At 70.6% G+C, this 19,131-nt stretch overlaps 4 protein-coding genes across 5 annotated transcripts; 3 read left to right on the top strand and 1 right to left on the bottom strand.

The window, feature by feature from the left end:
* Window positions 1-17: 17 nt before the first annotated feature.
* RNF224 (ring finger protein 224) lies at window positions 18-1,385 on the top strand. Its single transcript, XM_045573841.1, has 2 exons — window positions 18-84; window positions 219-1,385. The coding sequence occupies exons 1-2, from the start codon at window positions 18-20 to the stop codon at window positions 998-1,000; spliced, it is 849 nt and encodes a 282-aa protein (XP_045429797.1). The 3' UTR covers window positions 1,001-1,385.
* A 1,226-nt stretch (window positions 1,386-2,611) lies between these two features.
* On the top strand, window positions 2,612-7,630 carry SLC34A3 (solute carrier family 34 member 3). Of its 2 annotated transcripts, none has more exons than XM_045573884.1 (13): window positions 2,612-3,051; window positions 3,162-3,284; window positions 3,481-3,552; window positions 3,773-3,904; window positions 3,981-4,124; window positions 4,198-4,309; window positions 4,395-4,590; window positions 4,764-4,853; window positions 4,929-5,016; window positions 5,479-5,646; window positions 5,717-5,833; window positions 5,928-6,052; window positions 7,045-7,630. In XM_045573884.1, the coding sequence occupies exons 2-13, from the start codon at window positions 3,200-3,202 to the stop codon at window positions 7,525-7,527; spliced, it is 1,812 nt and encodes a 603-aa protein (XP_045429840.1). In that variant the 5' UTR covers window positions 2,612-3,051; window positions 3,162-3,199; the 3' UTR covers window positions 7,528-7,630. The 2 variants fall into 2 exon arrangements, with proteins under 2 accessions (XP_045429840.1, XP_036272884.1); XM_036416991.2 differs by having other exon boundaries at window positions 3,481-3,555; window positions 3,776-3,904.
* A 5,221-nt stretch (window positions 7,631-12,851) lies between these two features.
* TUBB4B (tubulin beta 4B class IVb) lies at window positions 12,852-15,299 on the top strand. Its single transcript, XM_036416903.1, is given in 4 exon segments — window positions 12,852-13,013; window positions 13,312-13,503; window positions 13,505-13,616; window positions 14,102-15,299. Coding segments are annotated over 4 exon segments (1,422 nt in total). The 5' UTR covers window positions 12,852-12,956; the 3' UTR covers window positions 15,163-15,299.
* On the bottom strand, window positions 14,983-17,817 carry FAM166A (family with sequence similarity 166 member A). Its single transcript, XM_036416941.2, has 7 exons — window positions 17,762-17,817; window positions 16,745-16,959; window positions 16,375-16,658; window positions 16,167-16,293; window positions 15,896-15,990; window positions 15,581-15,698; window positions 14,983-15,380 (listed from the first exon to the last, which is right to left on the bottom strand). Exons 1-7 carry the CDS (start codon window positions 17,815-17,817, stop codon window positions 15,292-15,294), a joined length of 984 nt encoding a protein of 327 aa, XP_036272834.1. The 3' UTR covers window positions 14,983-15,291.
* Between the last annotated feature and the right edge of the window lie 1,314 nt (window positions 17,818-19,131).

Genomic DNA, 19,131 nt, shown 5'->3' with positions numbered 1-19,131 from the left:
GGGTGAGCAGCGGAAGGATGAGCCGGGAGGAGCGGCAGAGCCAGGCCTGGGTTGGGGGTTCCTGCCGCTGGGTCTGGCCCGGGGGTGGGGGCGGGGCAGCGTGGGGGGGGGCCGGTGGATCCAGTTGCAAGTGCTTTGTGGCTGAAAGGGGAGCCCGCCCGCCCGCCTGCAGCCACCACCTGCCTCCCTGCTGACTCGGGCTCGGCCAGTAACGTGAGCCCCTGGGAGGGAGCCGCAGGGCGCCCTGGGTCCCCCCACCCCGGCCACCCTCTGGCCGGCCCAGCCGCCCTGCAGAGCGGATGCAGGTAGGAGGCCCGTGGCCGGGGCAGGCGGGTGGGTGGAAGGGGGCAGGCCGGGGCCCAGCAGGAGGGCCACGGGAAAGGCCAGGCAGCTGGCCCGGACGCTGGCCCTGGGGACCCCGCCTGGGGCGGCCTGGGCTCCTGACCCCGGGGCGGCTCCCGGTGCCTGGGCCCTGAGCGGGCAGGACGGGGCCGAGGCGGGAGGGCGCCCTGGCGGTGAGCTCCCCGCGTGCCTCCCCCAGGGTGCTGCCTCGGAGGAGGGGCCGGCCGCCGGGGCCCGGCGGGGCGACTGCATCGTCTGCTACTCGGCCTACGACCTGGCCGGCCGCCTGCCGCGCCGCCTGTACTGCGGCCACACCTTCTGCCAGGCGTGCGTGCGGAGGCTGGACGCACCCGCCCACGAGCAGCGCTGGATCCCCTGCCCGCAGTGCCGCCAGAGCACCCCCACGCCCCGCGGAGGGGTGGCCATGCTGGACCTCGACCTGGCCGCCTTCCTGGCCATCAGGGCCGAGCGGGAGCCCCCCCGGGCCGGGCCCCGGCCCCCCGCGCCCCTCAAAGGCGGCCCCGCGGTCACGCAGCAGCCCGCCGTGCTCTGCCCGGCCCTGGGCCCCCAGCCCCGCTTCCCCCAGCCCTGCTGCTGCTGCTGCTGCTGCGGCTGCGGCCAGCTCTGCTGGGCGCCCCCGGGCAGCCCTGGCGTCTGAGCTCTGGCCGTGGCGGCCCCAGGGGCAGGATCAGGGCGCTGGCGCACAGCCCACCCGGAACAGCCCGGGGACTCAGAGTCCGGGCGCCACCCCCCACGGACGCCTGGGCCACGGCACTGGAGGCTCTGCAGGGACGGTGACTGCCCCCCAAGCCGCAGGGGTCCCGGCCCCGAGCTGGCCTGGGTGCAGGGGTGGAGGCTGCTGCCCGAGTCTGTAAGCCCCTTCCTGACCCCTCCCAGGGGTCTCAGTGGGCGTGGGGGGGCTGGGTGGGTGCTTCCCTGAGTGGGTGCCCGCTATGCTGGCAGCCTGTGGCGTTTTCACTCAACAAAGCTCGCTGAAACCACCGTGTCTGTGCCATGAGGGGCCCTGCAGGCATGAGGTCACCGGGAACAGGTGTCTGAGGAGAGAGTCAGCTCCAGGCCCAGAGGGTCCGGCTCACAGACAGCACAGCAGGCCTCGCTGGGCCCTCAGTTGCCTTCTGCCCCCAGTGGCCACACACAGACCCCACGGAGGGGCCACGGCAGCTGCTGGCAGCCTTGGGCCAGACACCCCAGGCTGGGCTACCATAGTCCCCTCCACACACACTCACACATACTCACACACTCTCACACACTCTCACACACTCTCACACACACTCACACACACCCGGAGGAGCTGGGCCCCCTCCGGGGAGAGGCGCCAGGCTCCGGGGTGCTGGTGGCAGGCAGGCAGGCGCGGGAATCTGGTGAGAACACTCAGAAAGCTGGTCCGGTCCCGGGCAAAGTCCCGGGCTCGGGGACGGGTGGGCAGGGCAGGGTGCGGGTCAGCAGGCCCCTGGGGAGACCCCGCCTGAGGGGGGCTGGTCCCAGCACCCCGGGAGCAGGAAGGGGAGTGACCCCAAGTGACGCACCAGCCATAAGGCCTGTCAGGGCTCGGCTGTGGAGGGGCTGGGCCAGGCCTCCGGGTCCACGGGGGGCTGGGTGGAAGCTGGGCCGGAGCATGGCCTTGGGGGTGCCCTCCCCGACCCTGCTCCTCCCTCCACTTGCAATTGGGGACCTGACACCCTAACCGCTGCTGCCCACCCCCCCCCACCCCCCCGCCCCGGCCCCAGCCTGCAGAGAGCTCTGCCCAGCCCGGCCCTGAGCCAGGCCTGAACCGGGTGACCTGGGGCCGCCCCCCCCCCCCCCACCTGACTGGTACAAAGGGCTTCCCTCCCACCACCTGCCAGGCAGGGACAAGCCAACCCAGATCCATTCTGAGACTCAGGCAGACCTCCCCGGGCCCCCAGCCGGCGTCCGGCGGGCAGTGTCCCCTGATGCAATGTCAGACGGGCACCGGCTTGTGAAGGGCCGGCACCGAGGGCCACGGCACGGCCACGCGAGGTCCCGGCCTGGCGCGGGGCCAGGAGCACCTGCCGGGTGACAGTGGGACCCGGGCATGGAGGTGCCTGGGGCTCCGCGGGGCTCCCCGGGGGCCTCGCTCTGGGTAAACATTAATGGGGCTCAGCCCACAGCAGGTCATGTGTGCGCCCGGCGGATCTTTGACCTGCGGCTGCGCCCGCCCGCGCCTCCTCCCCGCAGGTGCCCCCTCACCACCCACACAGGTAGGCGCTTCGAGGACCAGGAGGCCCGGGAGCCCCGGGGCCAGGGCCGGGGGCCTCCAGGACACAGACCGGCTGCGGGCCAGCAGGAGGGAGGGTGACGGGGCCCCCGGGACCGGGCCCGGGGACGGGACAGCTGAGGCGGAGAGCTGGGTGGGGGCCCAGACCCCGAGGGCCGAGGGGAGCCCGCGCACCTCCGCTCCCTGCCCTGCCCCTCCGAGGGGGCGGGGCCCTTATCGGGAGGAGACAGCACCGTTTGGTATCAGATGCCAAAGTCTAAGTCATCTGCGATGGCCCCGGTGACCCCTGACAGAGGAGGTCCCGGGTTCCAGCTCCCAGCCACTTGGGGCCGAGCCTCAGCACCTCCGCCGGGGCCACCCACCAGGCCTGCCTGCAGCCGGACGGTGAGGGAGCCGGCCGCCGGCTCTGCTCTGCCCCCACACCGGACTGGGCTTACTGACCGCGGCCTGAGGTCTCCATAGCCATAGGGGAGGACGGGGAGGGGTCACCCAGGCCAGCGGGGCCCAGGGGCCTGGGGGGGCTAGAGGGAAGCGGGGGTCTGACCGGCCTTCCCCCCCGCAGATCCGGGCTCGGGCCTGGGTCTGTCCTCGCCGGAATCCATGCGGAGCTCTCTCCCCGGGGGCCAGGTCAGCCCCCCGGCCCTGGACACGCTTAGCCTGGCGGACCGGAGCCCAGGAGATGCAGGTATCAGGCCCAGCCCTGCACCCCGGCCCGGGGAGGGGGAGGGGCTCCGGACGACCCCGGTCAGGCCCCGTCCTCCCACGTCCTGTGGGTTCCTCACCCCAGCCCCTGTCATGGCTTCCCCACCCCCACCCCCTCCACTGGGGGTGACAGAGCAGCTCGGTCCCTGGCTCGACCTGCCCCTGCCCCTGCCCCGCAGGGACCTCCAGCTCCGCCCCCGCCCTGGACCCCTGGGCCCTCCCCCAGCTGAAGGACACGGGCCAGCCCTGGAGGGGTAGGTCAGGGGAACAGCCATGCGGGGCTGTGCTCCAGGGTCTGAGCACGGAGAGGGCCTGGGGGGAGCACAGAGGGGGCTTGCCCTGCCCAGGGAGGCCTCGGGGCTATCTTTGTGGCCCTTCCGTAAAGGGGGTTGCCCAGCCCTGCCCGGGGAGGGGGGACGAGTGGGCTGGCGGGGGGCGGACGGGCTGGCTGTGGACCCCACCCTGTGTCCGCAGAGCTCGGCGCAGCCGGCAGGGCCCAGCGGGTGCTGCTGGGCCTCCTCAAGGCCTGCGGGCTCCTGGGCAGCCTCTACCTCTTCGTCTGCTCCCTGGACATCCTCAGCTCCGCCTTCCAGCTGCTGGGCAGTGAGTGGCCGGAGGGGCGGCCGGGGCGCGGCGGCCGCCGGGCCTGGGCCTCAGGGCGCCTCTCCCCCGGCCGCAGGCAAGGTGGCTGGGGACATCTTCAAGGACAACGTGGTGCTGTCCAACCCCGTGGCCGGGCTGGTCATCGGCGTGCTGGTCACCGTGCTGGTCCAGAGCTCCAGCACGTCCTCCTCCATCGTGGTCAGCATGGTGGCCTCCAACTGTGAGTGCCCTCCTGCCCGGGGGGGCCGGGGGGGCCGGGGGGCCGGGCGGAGGCTGACGCGGCCCCCCCACAGTGCTGCGCGTCCGGGAGTCTGTGCCCATCGTCATGGGGGTCAACGTGGGCACCTCGGTCACCAGCACGCTGGTCTCCATGGCGCAGTCGGGGGACCGGGACGAGTTCCGGAGGTGAGTGGCTGGCGGGCAGGCGGGCGGGCGGGCGGGGCGCGGGGGAGCCGGTCTTCGCCGACCCCCGCCGTCCCCCGCGGCGCAGGGCCTTCGGCGGCTCCGCCGTGCATGGCGTCTTCAACTGGCTCACCGCGCTGGTCCTGCTGCCGCTGGAGAGCGCGCTGGCCCCGCTGGAGAGGCTCAGCGCGCTGGCCCTGCGGGCGGCCAGCCTGCAGCCCGGGGCGCAGGCGCCCGACATCCTCAAGGTGCTGACGCAGCCGCTCACCCACCTCATCGTGCAGGTGCGGGCGGGCGGGCGGGCGGGCGGGCGGGCGGACGGCTGCCCTCGGAGGAAGGCCCTGAGGGCTCGGCCTGGGCGGAGGGGACAGAGGAGGGGGTGTGGGCCCTGCAACGGTGTGAGCTCCAGGCAAACTCCCGTGAGTCCAGCTCAGGGTCGCGACCCCTCCGCCTGCAGCTGGACGCTGACGCGATCGCCAACAGCGCCACGCGCAACGCCACCAACGGCAGCCTCATCAAGCACTGGTGTGGCGCCAGGGAGCCCGCGGTGAGCACCGCCGCCCGCCCTCCGCCCCCCACCCGGCCCCACGCCCGCCCCGAGCCGCCCTGCCTGTCCCCCCAGATCCCAGGGAACAGCAGCGACTGCGGGGCGGCGTCCCCGGGCCCCTGCCCCAAGACCAACGGCTCCACCACGGCGGAGCAGCTGCCCTGTGAGGCCCCCAGCCCCGCCGCCCACCCCGCCCGCCCGCCCACCCCCCAGCCCCGCCGCCCACCCCGCCCGCCCGCCCACCCCCCAGCCCCGCCGCCCACCCCGCCCGCCGCACCCCAGCCCCACCGCCCACCCCGCCCGCCCGCCGCCCCCCAGCCCCGCCTCCCACCCCGCCCGCCCGCCCGCCGCCCCCCAGCCCCACCGCCCGCCCCGCCCGCCCGCCCGCCCGCCCCCCAGCCCCGCCGCCCGCCCCGCCCGCCCGCCGCCCGCCCGCCACCCCCCAGCCCCGCCGCCCCCCAGCCCCGCCGCCCCCCAGCCCCGCCGCCCCCCAGCCCCGCCTCCCACCCCGCCCGCCCGCCCGCCGCCCCCCAGCCCCACCGCCCGCCCCGCCCGCCCGCCCGCCCGCCGCCCCCCAGCCCCGCCGCCCGGGCCTCGGGGCGCCGCTCACCCTGCCCGCCGCCAGGCCACCACCTGTTCTCGGGCACGGCGCTCTCGGACCTGGCCGTGGGCCTCATCCTGCTGGCCGGCTCCCTGCTCGTCCTCTGCTCCTGCCTCGTGCTCGTCGTCAAGCTGCTCAACTCGCTGCTGCGCGGCCGCATCGCCCAGGCCGTGCGCACCGTCATCAACGCCGGTGGGTGTGCGGGACGGGTGGGGGCGGGGCGGGGGAGAGGCCGGCCGGGGTGACCTCGCTGCCCCCCCAGACTTCCCCTTCCCGTTCGGCTGGCTCAGCGGCTACCTGGCCATCCTGGTGGGCGCCGGCATGACCTTCGTGCTGCAGAGCAGCAGCGTCTTCACGGCCGCCATTGTGCCGCTCATGGGTGAGCAGGCCGGCACCCTGGGGCGGGGGGCGGGGACCAGGGGTGGGGGCGGGAGGGCGGGGGGCGGGGGCCGCCCTGACCCCGGCTCCTCCAGGCGTGGGGGTGATCAGCCTGGAGCGGGCCTACCCTCTCTTGCTGGGCTCCAACATCGGAACCACCACCACGGCTCGGCTTGCCGCCCTGGCCAGCCCCCCGAGAATGCTGCCCAGCGCGCTCCAGGTACTGCCCTCCTGGTCCTCCCCACCCCGGCACTCCAGACCCCACAGCCAGCCCCGCACAGGAAGCTGAGGCCTGCCCCCGGCTGGCCACAGCTCAGCTCTCCGGGGACCCACCTCCAACCGCCGGCCGGGCCAGCTGCCCATGTCCTGGGTGCCAGGAGACTCGGGCGTCTCGGGGACCCCAGTCCCGCTGCTCCTCCCCTGCTACCTTGTGCGGTCCTGGATGCCCTCTGCACTGCCCCCTCCCCCCCCCGCACCCTGTGCCCTGGCTCTGCTCCTCCCTGGGTGGCCTGGCCCCTGCTATTCCACCACCTCCAGGTGGGCCCGCCCCCACCACCCAGCACCCAAACCCAACAGGTCCCCTCGGGTGACACACTTGGTCCTGCAGAGGCGTGCCTGCCCTGTGCCGGGCACCGCATGCCTCCGGCTCTGCCCTGTACCCCGTCCCGCCCAGCCCGGCTTCCCCTCAGGGTCCACTGCTCCTCCGGCCAAGCGTCCTCCTCCCCTGCTTCCACCTGGGCCCAGGCAGCTCCCGAAGGTCCTGTCTCGCTGGGCTGCTGCCTGCAGGGAGAGAGGCCCAGGCCCCACCTCCCACCTGTCCACTCGGACCCCCCCATGTGGGGCCTGCCCCACCTCCTCCAGGGAGCCCCCCAGTCGGTGCCCTCCGGCTCGGCTCCTCCGGCCAGCAGCCCCCGGACGGGGGAAGGAGGGGGTCTCCCCACAGCAGCCAGGCCAGAGCCCAGGGCTGGGTGGCCAAGCCCTCTGAGGGATGAGAAGCAGGGGTGGGGGTGGGGGGAGTGGGAGCCATTCAGGTGCCCCCCAATGCGGGGCAGTGCAGGAGGCCATGCCCACACCTGCCTGGAACCTGCCCTCCCAGGTGGCCAGCTCAGCCCAGAAGCAGGACCCCAGCCTGATTCGGACTCAGCACCATTGGGGGGGAGGCAGCTGGGGGGCCAGGGGACCCCATCACGGCCCTGCCCGCTCCGCCCGCAGGTGGCCCTGATCCACTTCTTCTTCAACGCGGCCGGCATCCTGCTGTGGTACGCGGCGCCCCCGCTGCGGCTGCCCATCCCGCTGGCCCGGCGCTTCGGGGACCTGACGGCCCGCTTCCGCTGGGTGGCGGCGGCCTACCTGCTGCTCAGCTTCCTGCTGCTGCCGCTCGCCGCCTTCGGGCTCTCGCTGGCGGGCCCGGCGGTGCTGGCGGGGGTGGCGGGGCCGCCGCTGGCGCTGCTGCTGCTCGCCGCCCTGGTCACCGCGCTGCAGCGGCGCCGGCCGGCCTGGCTGCCCCGCGCGCTGCGCTCCTGGGCCTGGCTGCCCCGCCCGCTGCGCTCGCTGCAGCCCTGGGACCGCCTGCTGCGGCGCTGCTGCCCCTGCGGGCCCGCGCCGGCCGCCGCCAAGGGGAACCACTGCTACGACAACCCCCAGGGCCCCGAGGGCCCCGAGGGCCCCGCGGTGCTGGCCTCCCAGCGGCTGTGAGGCCCCCGCCCCGCACGGAGCTGGGGGCGCCCCGGGGGTCCCCGGAGCTGCGGACTTTGGCGCCGGCGGGCGCGCCTTCCAGCAATAAACGCGGCTGGGACCCCAGTGTGAGTGTCTTGTCTCCCCGACGGCACAGCCCGGGTCGCCCGTCCCCCCACACCACCCCCCGGCGGGAGCGGCCCTTTGCTGCCCCCCAGCGGCCAGTCCGGGGAGGAGCGGGCAGGGCGCGCAGGGACCCCGCCCGGCCGGACCCCTTCTCTCCGGGCCGCGGGGCGGGCGGACACCGGGGTGCGGTGGGAGCGGGAGGGCTTCCCGGTCCGGGGGGCTGAGATCCGGGCCCTGGCACTGCGGGCGGGTGCGGGAGGGCGGTTCCCACGGCCGCCGCCGCCGGGAGGGTGCGCGCGGGGAGGGCGCGGGGGGCCCCCGCCGTCCAGCCCGCAGGGCGTGGGGCAGCGAGGGGGGCCGGGGACCCCGAGGCGCCCTGCCCCCGTCCCCCGGGCCCGCTTTTCCCTGTCTGATGGGGCGGGCGGGGCGCGGGGAGAGGGATCGGGGCTGCGGCCGGGCCGGCGGGCGCTCGGCTTCCGGGCCCGGGACCGGACGGCCTTGCGGGCCCGCGGGGGCTCAGCCCAAGACCGTCGAGCAGCGGTTGCTGCGCCCACCAGGCCCCGCCTTACCGGGAAGAGGAGCCCGCGCCCCGCACCTGGGGGGGCGCCTGCGGGGCGGGGGTGGCCCTGCGGGGCGGGGGGAGCGCCTGCGGGGCGGGGGGGGGGCCCTGCGGGGCGGGGGGGGGCGCCTGCGGGGCGGGGGGGGCCCTGCGGGGCGGGGGGGGGCCCTGCGGGGCGGGGGGGGCCCTGCGGGGCGGGGGTGGCGCCTGCGGGGCGGGGGTGGCGCCTGCGGTGCGGGGGTGGCCCTGCGGGGCGGGGGTGGCGCCTGCGGGGCGGGGGTGGCGCCTGCGGGGCGGGGGGGGGGCTGCGGGACGGGGGGCCCCTGCGGGGCGGGGGGGGGCCCTGCGGGGCGGGGGGGGCGCCTGCGGGGCGAGGGGGGCCCTGCGGGGCGGGGGAGGGGTCTGCGGGGCGAGCGGTGCCCGAGCTCCGGCTCTCCCCTCCCCGCGGGGCGCGGGCTGTCGCAGCGGAAGGCCTGTCTGCGGGGCGGTAACGGGACACCAGGAGCGCCCGGGCCTCCTCCCCTCACTCCGCCGCCGGCCGGGGCCGCAGGGGCCGCCCGCACTCAGCCGGAAAGGAAGCTTCCAGACGTCCGCCCGGCCTCGCTCATGCGCGGGAGGGGGGGGCGGGGTCCCCCGCTCCCAGTCTGGGGGTGCTGTGCTGCTAGGCCTGGGGGAGGGAGGTAGCCCAGGCCCGCGGTTACTTTTTGTTAATTTATTGATTTGAGGGGGGATGGGGATAAACAGATTTGTTGTTTCACTTATGGATGCACTCATTGGTAACTTTTTAAAAATATATATATTTTATTGATTTTTTACAGAGAGGAAGAGAGAGGGATAGTTAGAAACATCCATCAGCTGCCTCTTGTACATCCCTTACTGGTGATGTGCCCACAACCAAGGCACCTGCCCTTGACCAGAATCGAACCTGGGACCCTATAGTCCGCAGGCCGACGCTCTGCCCACTGAGCCACACAGGTCAGGGCTCATTGGTTACTTCTTGTGTGTGCCCTGACCAGGGCTCAAACCCCTGACCTTGGTGTATGGGGACCACGCTGAGCTCCCGGCCAGGACAGCCGTTGTTCCTTATGGTCCTTTTTCTACCCTCAGGTTCCCTCAGCACCACCCCCACATCCTCCAGATCCTCTGTCCCTCACCCCTTCCATGGACCCCAGTCCCCTCCCCCAACAAGCTCCTAGGCCCCTGAGCCTGGGTTCACCCCTCAAGGGAAGTAGCCTCTAATCTGGAAGCCATGGGGACCTGGTGGGAGCAAGACCCCTGGAGCAGGCTATGCACCCCAGTTTGGCTCCCCCCACTTCTGTGACCCCAGGACACTCCTCTGGGTCTGGCTGTAGCCTCTGACGGAAGTCCCCGGGGAGAGGCAGGCTGGCCGGCTCCCTGGGGCGATGGGAGGCGGTGGGAGGGAGGGAGGTGCCCCGTGCACCTCTCCTTCCGGGGGCAGGCGAGGCCACCCACAAAGGCTGACCGCCAGGTCCTTTGAGGCCACAAATGCCTGTCTGCCTGCTGCCCCACCGGGAGGTAACGCACCCTCCCGCTGGGACCAGGGCCACCAGCAGACAAAGCCACCCCTGTGGTGGCTCTCACAGCTGCCGGAGCTGGGCGCCCCACTCCCACAGCCCTGCCCAGACCCCCTGCGCCCGCCGGCCAGCCTCCCACCTGGCCACAGGCCCCCACCGCTCAGTGCTCCACACGGTGGCAGGAACACTCTTGGCCGAGGGTGGGGACCTGCGGGGGGTGGGGGGCACCCAGAGCCCTCAGCCTTGCCCCATGGGAGGGGCAAGGCGAACACCCTGGAGCCAGGAGGAGCTTGGGGCTCGCCCCTGGATGGGTGACACGCACCTCCGTGTTCCCCTGAAGTGGGGGTGCCATACTGTGGGCACTGGTCAGAGAGGGAGGCCTCAGGCCACACAGCCGGCTCACTGCGGGGGATCTGAGCTGCTCCCTTTCCCAACGATTTGTGGCAAGTGCGGGCCCATGGCCTCTCTGCTCAGAGCCTGGGCCTGGCTGCGGCTGCTGAGGGCTAAGCTGGCCACTTTGCCTGGCACTGGGAGGACCCAGGATGCCAGGCAGTGGCCCCGCGTGCGTCACGTGCCATGGCTTGTGGTCAACAGGAGCCCCACCCACCTTCCTGGCCTGTTTGTGGGGGACAGGCCCAGTCCCAGAGCCCCCCGGGGGCCTGACTGCCCTGGACAGGGGTGAATCCCATTAGGATCTCCGTCAGCTTCCCACACTCGTCCTCTGGGATCGTGGTCTCTGTAGGTGGACGGGCCAGGGGGTCATAGTCAATGCGACTGGTTCGGACGCCGCTAGGGCCTCAGCAGCTGGTCTTGTGCTGCTCTGGGCCTGGTGCCTGCGGTGCCGAGAGCCAGCTGCAGACCCTCCCCGGGGACCCACCGGGGTGACGTCCCAGGGCTGCTGGTCCCAACGGCCTACCCAGAGAGGAAGTTGCTGCAGGGAACGCAGTGTGCTGAGACTTCCTGCCTGGTGTGTGCAGCCCAGGCTGAGAGGAGGCGAGGCATTGCCCCAAGCAGCCTCCAGTGGGGGACAAAGGAGGGCAAGAAGGTTACTAAAAAAACCCAAAAAACAGCCTGGCTGGTGTGGCTCAGTGGTTGAGACATCCACCTACGAACCAGGAGGTTAGGGTTAGATTCTTGGTCAAGGCACAGGTGTAGGGGGCAAGCAGGTGCCAGCCGATCCATGATTCTCATCACTGATGATGTTCTCTCTCTCTCTCTTCCTTACTCTCTGACATCAATAAAAAAAAATATATATATATATATATATTTTTTATTTTTATTTAATATATTTAAAATAAATATATTTAAATAAAACAGCTCTAGCTGGTTTAGCTCAGTGGATAGAGAATCAGTCTGTGGACTGAAGGGTCCCAGGTTCGATTCTGGTCAAGGGCCCATGCCTGGGTTGCGGGCTCCATCCTCAGTGGGAATGCAGGAGGCAGCTGGCCCATGATGATTCTGTCATCACTGATGTTTCTCTCTCCTCCTCCTTCCTCTCTGAAATCAATAAAGATATTTAAAAGACAGCACAAACCGGAACCCAGAGGCCCAGGGCCCACCCCAGGAGAGCCCGGCAGGGCCCATGGAAGCGTGTGATCGTAAACATTCACTAGGAGACCAGCGTGCTGCTAAGGCGATGCTTAATGTCCTCCCACACACACATACACACACACACAGCAGCAGATAAAAGCAAAGGCTCCCGCTGGCAGGGCCGCCAAACCGTGGCTGTGTGGTGTGGGAAATGGCACCGGAACGTGACTGGTGATCGGGTCACACCTTGACTCAGCAGCCTCCGCTTTTATTTGAGTTCTGGTTTAAAAATTCAGAAGCAAGACTCACACTGTAGGGGAAAGTGTTTACGAAGCCGGAGGGCGGCGGAAACGGCTCTGGGCGGGAGGGAGGAGGTGGGGGGAGGGGAAAGGCGGCGGGCGAGGGGGAGACAGGGCAGCCCTGGGGGAAGGGACCTGCTGAAGGGCCGGGGTTCCAGGGGGCTGGTGGGTCCTGACAGGACATGCACCCGCTCCCAGGGTGTCCTCCATGGACCGGGCGGCCAGCGGCCATTAGTCAGCGCAGCTGGTTCCGGTTCTGCTGCTTTGCTGGGCCGGGAGCTGAAGCCCGTGTGCGGCCAGGACGCACTGGACCCCAGTCAGCACCTCGTGGTCCTGGGGGACATTCTCGCTCGTTCCCCGGTAGCGGGGGTTCCCCCGCAGGACCAGCAGGAGCCAGGGGCGGGGAGGGCGGGGAAGGGCCGGCACAGTGCTGGAGGCGGCGAGGCCCCCGGGGCAGGCCCTTGTTTTCCCAGCCGCGCCCGTTGCCAGGCGCCGCGCTCTCTGCCGGGTGCCCAGCGCCCCGGGCCGGAGCCCGCACCCCGCCAGCGCCCAGGGAGGTCTGGGCGCCGCCCTAGTCTCCACGCAGCGCGCGGCGCGGGGCCCGGGCACCAAGGCGACGGGAGCCGGGCCAGCGCCGTCTCCACAACAAGCGCCGGGCGGCGGGCTGCGGGCGGACCCGCCCTGCCCCCGCCCTGCCCCCGCCCCCGCCCCCGCCCGGCGGGGCCCACGTGCTCCCTCACCTGACCGCCCCCCGCGCGGGCAAAGGGCCCAGGAAGGGGCACCGCCCGAGCCCTGGCGCCGCCGCCCGGCCCCCGAGCCCCGTGCGTCCGGTCCGTGGACGGCTCCGGGCCCGCAGGGCAAGCCTCGCACGTCCTCGTTACACCGCGGCCCCCGAGGCGCCCGCCCACCGGAGCTTCCGGGCCGCCGCCCGGTCGGTACTTCCCCAGACTCCCGCCCCCTGGCCCCGCCGGCCCGGAGCCCGCGCGCGCGCCCGCCCGCGGCACTGCGGCGGTTACCAGGACGCTGGCCCGCGCGGCCAATAGCGTCGGCCCGGCGGCGTGCTCTCCGGAGCCAGCCAATGAGGGGACAAATCAATCATTTGAAACACCCAATGGGCTGAGCGCCGCAGCGCGATGGGGGGTCCCTCTAGAGCGAGAGCAGGGGCCTCGCCTGGCCAATAGATAGCGGCGGAGTGGAGGAGGCGGGCGTTAGGCGGCTCGATTGACGGGACTGCAGTCAATCAAACGGGGCCGCCGGCCAGCCTCGTTCTGGCGGCCCAATAGGAAGCTTGGGGAGGCGGGCGCTCTGGGTATATAAACGGCGGCGGAGCGTCGGTTGTAGCATTCTGCGCTTCCGCTGCTCGGCTCCTGGTTCTGTTTTTCCACCCGCGCCGCCGCCACCATGAGGGAGATCGTGCACCTGCAGGCCGGCCAGTGCGGCAACCAGATTGGCGCTAAGGTGAGGGCCGGGTGCCGGCGGCCTATCGCGGGCGGACCTCCGGGGCGGGCCGGGCGGACAGGAAAGATGGCGGCGGGCGGGCGGCGCCCCCGCATTGCGGATCCTGCGGGGCCGGAGCTCGGGCGGGGGCGCCGGCGCGGCCCCCCGGGGACCAGCTGGGCTGCGGGGAGTGTGAGGCCCGAGGGGGAGGGGAGGCGAGGGAAGGAGAGGGAGGCAAAGGCCGCGCCCGTCCGGGGCGGGGCCGGGCCGGTCCCGGGCCGCGCCGCCGTGACTCAGCCCGGCGCGCCCGCGTTCGCAGTTCTGGGAAGTGATAAGCGATGAGCATGGCATCGACCCTACGGGCACGTACCACGGGGACAGCGACCTGCAGCTGGAGCGGATCAATGTCTACTACAACGAAGCCACCGGTGAGACCCGCGCCCCTGCCCGCCCCCTCCGGCGCCCCCGCGGTCCCCGCGGCCAGGCCCTCACCCACGCCCTCCCACCCCCTAGGTGGCAAGTACGTGCCCCGCGCGGTGCTCGTGGACCTGGAGCCCGGCACCATGGACTCGGTGCGCTCGGGGCCCTTCGGGCAGATCTTCCGGCCGGACAACTTCGTCTTTGGTGAGCCGCCCGTGTGGTCAGGGGGGCCGAAAGGTCAGGGGGCGCCCAAGGTCACCACCCTCGGGACCGCAGAGAGCGAGGTCCGACCCTCGCTGCACCCCGCGCAGGAGCTGGGGCCCCGGCTGGACACCCCCGCCCCTGCGCGTCACCCAATCCCTCGCCCAAAGCCGCTTTGGGAGGAAGGCCCAGCTGTCCGGGCGGGGCGAGCGCGATGTAATCTCCCCGCCGAGAGCGCAGTGGCGGCTCATCTGTCCTTGGGAATTGGCAGGGCCGAGTGGGAGGGGCCGGTTATTGTTCAGTCATCTCAGCGCAGCTCCCAAGTTAATTTTTAACGAGGCAGGTTGCTGCCTGGTGCGGGGTCCACCTGCCTTACCTGCAGGGTGAGGCCTGTGTCACCTCACGCCATGTGGTTGGCCTTTCTGGCCCAGGATGACCAGTGACAGGTGCCCGGCCACCGAGTGACCTGCTGCTGCCCTCTCTTGCAGGTCAGAGTGGCGCCGGGAACAACTGGGCCAAGGGGCACTACACGGAGGGCGCCGAGCTGGTCGACTCGGTGCTGGATGTGGTGCGGAAGGAGGCGGAGAGCTGCGACTGCCTGCAGGGCTTCCAGCTGACCCACTCGCTGGGCGGGGGCACCGGGTCTGGGATGGGCACCCTCCTCATCAGCAAGATCCGGGAGGAGTACCCGGACCGCATCATGAACACCTTCAGCGTGGTGCCCTCGCCCAAGGTGTCGGACACGGTGGTGGAGCCCTACAACGCCACCCTCTCGGTCCACCAGCTGGTGGAGAACACAGATGAAACCTACTGCATTGACAACGAGGCCCTCTACGACATCTGCTTCCGCACCCTCAAGCTGACCACGCCCACCTACGGGGACCTCAACCACCTGGTGTCGGCCACCATGAGCGGGGTCACCACCTGCCTCCGCTTCCCTGGCCAGCTCAACGCCGACCTGCGCAAGCTGGCCGTCAACATGGTGCCCTTCCCGCGCCTGCACTTCTTCATGCCCGGCTTCGCCCCCCTCACCAGCCGGGGCAGCCAGCAGTACCGCGCCCTGACGGTGCCCGAGCTCACCCAGCAGATGTTCGACGCCAAGAACATGATGGCCGCCTGCGACCCGCGCCATGGCCGCTACCTGACCGTGGCCGCCGTGTTCCGGGGCCGCATGTCCATGAAGGAGGTGGACGAGCAGATGCTCAACGTGCAGAACAAGAACAGCAGCTACTTCGTGGAGTGGATCCCCAACAACGTGAAGACGGCCGTGTGCGACATCCCGCCCCGGGGCCTCAAGATGTCCGCCACCTTCATTGGCAACAGCACGGCCATCCAGGAGCTGTTCAAGCGCATCTCGGAGCAGTTCACCGCCATGTTCCGGCGCAAGGCCTTCCTGCACTGGTACACGGGCGAGGGCATGGACGAGATGGAGTTCACCGAGGCGGAGAGCAACATGAACGACCTGGTGTCTGAGTACCAGCAGTACCAGGACGCCACGGCCGAGGAGGAGGGCGAGTTTGAGGAGGAGGCGGAGGAGGAGGTGGCCTAAGCTGCTGCCGCCGGAAGCGTGGAAGCGTGAGAACTCTTTATTCACTCTGTCTGTCCTCCTGACCCTGTCTCACTGTCGCACTGCTCTTCCTTCCTGACATCTGAGTTGTACAGACACCATTAAAGCATTTCATAGTGCCCGGCGCTTCCGCTCCTGTTCCTTCCGGTAGGCCATGCGCGTGCTGTTGCCGAAGGTCATCCCGTAGTGGTCCTGCATGTCTGCGGGGGAGGGCCACACTGAGCCTCGGGCGGGGCGGGTCCCCTGGCAGAGGCAGCTGTCTGGCTGTACAGGCCTCGCCGGGAAGAGGTGCTGGGCCATCCTGCCTGGGGAACCCCAGGGACATGTCCCGCCCTGGGCCTGTGCAGCAGCAGGGGGGGGCCCCAACCACCTGCCCCGCCCCTGTGGTCCCCGCACTCACACGGGATGAACCCCATGTAGAAGGGGATCAGGCCCTGGCTGTTGGAGATGGTGTTGCTGGGCCAGTACGTCCGGGGCAGCCTCCTGCCCAGGGCACAGATGGGGTTTCTAGACAGGAACTGGGGAGAGGGAGGTGTGACTGGCGGGCTGCCCCCACCAGGTATTTAGCTGTAAGTGCCCAGCTGGGAAGGCTGACGTTTGAATGGCGAAGGTACTGTCACCCCCTCCACGGGGGGGCTGCTGTGACCACGCTGGGCTCCACACCCTGGCTATGCCCCCCAGTCCCAGGGGGTGGCCAGGGCAGCTGTCCGCATACCTGGCTTTTGTCAAACTCGTCCATGGCCTGCGTGACCCCTTTGCGAAAGTTCATGCCCATCACCCAGGCGTACCGGGGGATGAAGCCGGCGTAGCCTGGGAGGGAGAGGTCTGGTCCACCTCCGATCCCCTTCACCGCCCACTGCCCTAGCGCCAGGGACGCCCGCCCGGCTCCTTCCATAACCAGGCCCCTCCATGACGGGCCAGAAGGGCATGGGCCTCGGCCTCGCAGGAGCCGGGCAGCCGTGCTCTCACCCTCTGGGGGCGCCCACCTGAGATGGCTTTGCGCTGGATCAGGTTGGGGTGGTCCAGTTGGGGCAGCCTCTGGAACCTGCCCACGTCCAGGGTCGTCTCCTGGTGGCCCGGGCTGGGGTACTCGTCCCTCCTGCAGTGGTACAGCTGGGGCGGCAGGGGCAGGTCACCACCCCCACCCCCACCCGGGTCTGCGGGGTGCAGCGGGTCCCACTGTCTCCCAGTTACCTGGTACTGCCCAGGGGCCTCGCGCAGGGGGGTGGTCCTCCAGGCCTCCTCCCCGTACGCCAGCCGCATGCCCGGGTGCCCGAGGCCCCTGGAGACCGTCTTCCTGCCCGGTGGGCACGGGGCGTAGGGTGGATAGGGCATGAAGCCCGGAGGCAGGGGGGCCTCCCAGCACGCGCGCTCTGCCCCCGGGGGTCCTTCCGCCGCCGCCTCTGCCGCCGCCTCCGCCTCTGCCTCTGGCGGGGAGAACTTGCCCAGGATCTCGAAGTTCTTGAAGGGCTTCAGACCTGTGTGGACGGCAGCGTGAGCGGCTGGCAGGGGGCGCGGAGGGGCGGGGCGCAGAGGGGAGGGCGGGCGGCGGGGCCTCGCTCACCTGTGTAGTGGGGGATGTAGGGCTCGGCCAGGTCCCGGCAGGGGGTCGGGGGCGGCTTGGAGGTGCTGAAGTCCTCGATGAACTTGGGCTTGGAGATGGGGGACAGCACGGAGCATGGGCTCTTCTGCACACTGGGGTCCGTGAGCAGCTGCGCCGTGGTCCGCCCGTAGGTGTTGCCCACCTGGTAGCGCAGCTGCGGGTAGAAGCCGGCATAGCTGGGGGTGGGGAGAGGAGGAAGGAGGAGGCGGGCCAGTGGGCGAGGGCAGGAGCCAGCCCGCTAGGCCCAGGCCAGGCCCCGGACCTGGGCCTCAGGATGAGGGCACGGCAGCACGTGCCAAGCGCCAACCCTGCCGTGTCCCCACCACGTCGGCCAGCAGCAAGGGGCTTACAGGTGGCAGAGGCGGTGGGACGGAATGCCTGGGAGCTTTTACAGGGATACGGGGTCCTGCCCAGGCTCCGGGAGGCCTGCACTGCTCAGCAAGGCGGGGGTCTGGCTCAGACCTTTGCCACCCAGAGGCCAGGAGCCAGGGAACAGGACCAGGATGTGGGAGGCAGGCAGGAGGGCTGCTGGAGGAAGTGAGGGCTGAGCTGAGTGACAGCCACGTGGGAGGTGCTGTGGGCATATCTGGTGGGGGCACCTGTGGGGTAGCGGGGGCCCTCCCTCCTCAGGCTCTCCTGCCCCACCTTTGCCCCTGGAACTCCTGGGACGTCAGGCCTGGTTCCTGGCCCGCCTGTTTCCTCACTCACAGGCACAGATGTGTGGGTGCCCGCGTTCCATAGAGGGCGTGGTCGGAGCTTACGGGGAGGGGTTGGGGAGGGGCTGCCCAGTGAGGCAGCCTGGCGTCTGCAGGTCAGTTTACTAGAGTGTGGAGCACTGTGGTGTGGGACTCGGGCGTTTTCCCACCACCAGCAGGGAGGGAGGCCGGGCCCTGCCCTGCCCTGCCCTGCAGACCAGCTCTGGGGCTCCCTCTCCACTGGCCTGAGCAGCCCCCACCCCTGTGCAGCCCCCGCGCTTACCCCGGGACATAGTGGGGTTCCGGCGTGAAGAGGTAGTGTTTCTGGGTAGCTGTCATCTTGCCTCAACTCCACCTTTGCTCTGTGGTCCCTCCTCTGGTCTGGCTCCTTCCCTGGGAGGCGTCTCTGTTGCTTGACAACCATTGTGAGGAAGCCCAATGGGTGGGCACCCCCTGGCCAGGCCTGTCCTCACCCTGCGAGTGCCCATTTCACAGGGGGGCACCCAGGCCCACAGCAGCCGGTGGGCGGTGTGACGCCCGGACCTCAGGGCCCAGGAGTGGTGCCTGTCGCCGCAGCCAGGTCCCAAGCTGGCCCTGCCGGAGCCTGGGGCCAGGGTTACCCTGAGGAGGCCAGTGGCCCCGTGTGAGGCTAAGAGAACCCTTGTGCACCCCAAGTCTTCTTCTCAGACCAGAGGCCGGGAGCTCCAGGGGCACGGGGACAAGCCCCCTGCAGCAAGGGGACGTCTTCCCTGGAGCTGGCGCTATTTTCCATTTTAAACAAATCCAGACTTTTTCCTTTTTTGTAAGGAAGGACTTTCTAACCATACAAACACAATGTCATAACAGGAAAGATTAGCAGGTTCAAGTACATGTCAAAAAGCGGCCTAAGCAGTGCTAAGAGGCGGCTACACACGGGGGAATGTGTAACAAGTGTTACGAACAGATAGGATATCAGTACGAAAAGCCCTTACAGGACAGGACTGGAAGCACCGCGCAGCAGAGGAATGCACCCAGAAGGTGAACATGGGGGGGGGAGGCAGTCCATAACCCTCTGGACAGGAGGGTGAGGGGACCCAGATCAGCGCTGACAACGGCAGTTCCCTTGCTGTGGGTGACGGCGGGAACGGCGCTCCTGGGGGGGGGGGGGGGCTGCCGTCTGGAAAGCAGTTTGGGAACAGGGATCGCCCCACAGGCTGTTACACTCCAAGGCCCATGGCCTGCCCTCCGAGGAGCCACTCCTGCGGAATGAGAGGCGTTTAGCCGGAGACACAGGCACAGCGTCACCCACCCGCAGTGTCTGTCGGAGAGACATCGGAGCCAGCCCGGTGTCCACCAGCCGGGCTCTGCTCAGCACCTGTGGCCTCTGCCAGCTCTGCCCTCAGAGAACTGTGTACCCCGCAGGCCCGAGCCCAGGCCCAGCCCAGCCCTCACCCCGCCTGGATAAATGCCCTTCCCTCAGCCTCTCCACCCGGATGCCTCCCACGGCCAGGCCGGCCCCGGGAGGAGACGGGCTTGGCCAGGGACTCCCGGGGGTGAGGCCAAGGCCGGGGCTGGGCTGGCACGCGGGTCAACGTGGAGGGCCGTGGTGCCAGGTGGGCTCACACTCAGTGGGGGTGGGTGTCATTCATTTGCACTTTGGCCTGGGCGACCCAT

This window comes from Pipistrellus kuhlii, unplaced genomic scaffold (genome assembly GCF_014108245.1).
Source record: "Pipistrellus kuhlii isolate mPipKuh1 unplaced genomic scaffold, mPipKuh1.p scaffold_m20_p_57, whole genome shotgun sequence".
Taxonomy (NCBI): Eukaryota; Metazoa; Chordata; class Mammalia; order Chiroptera; family Vespertilionidae; genus Pipistrellus; species Pipistrellus kuhlii.
Note: the sequence above shows the minus strand (reverse complement) of the source record. Positions and strands in the feature narration are given on the sequence as shown.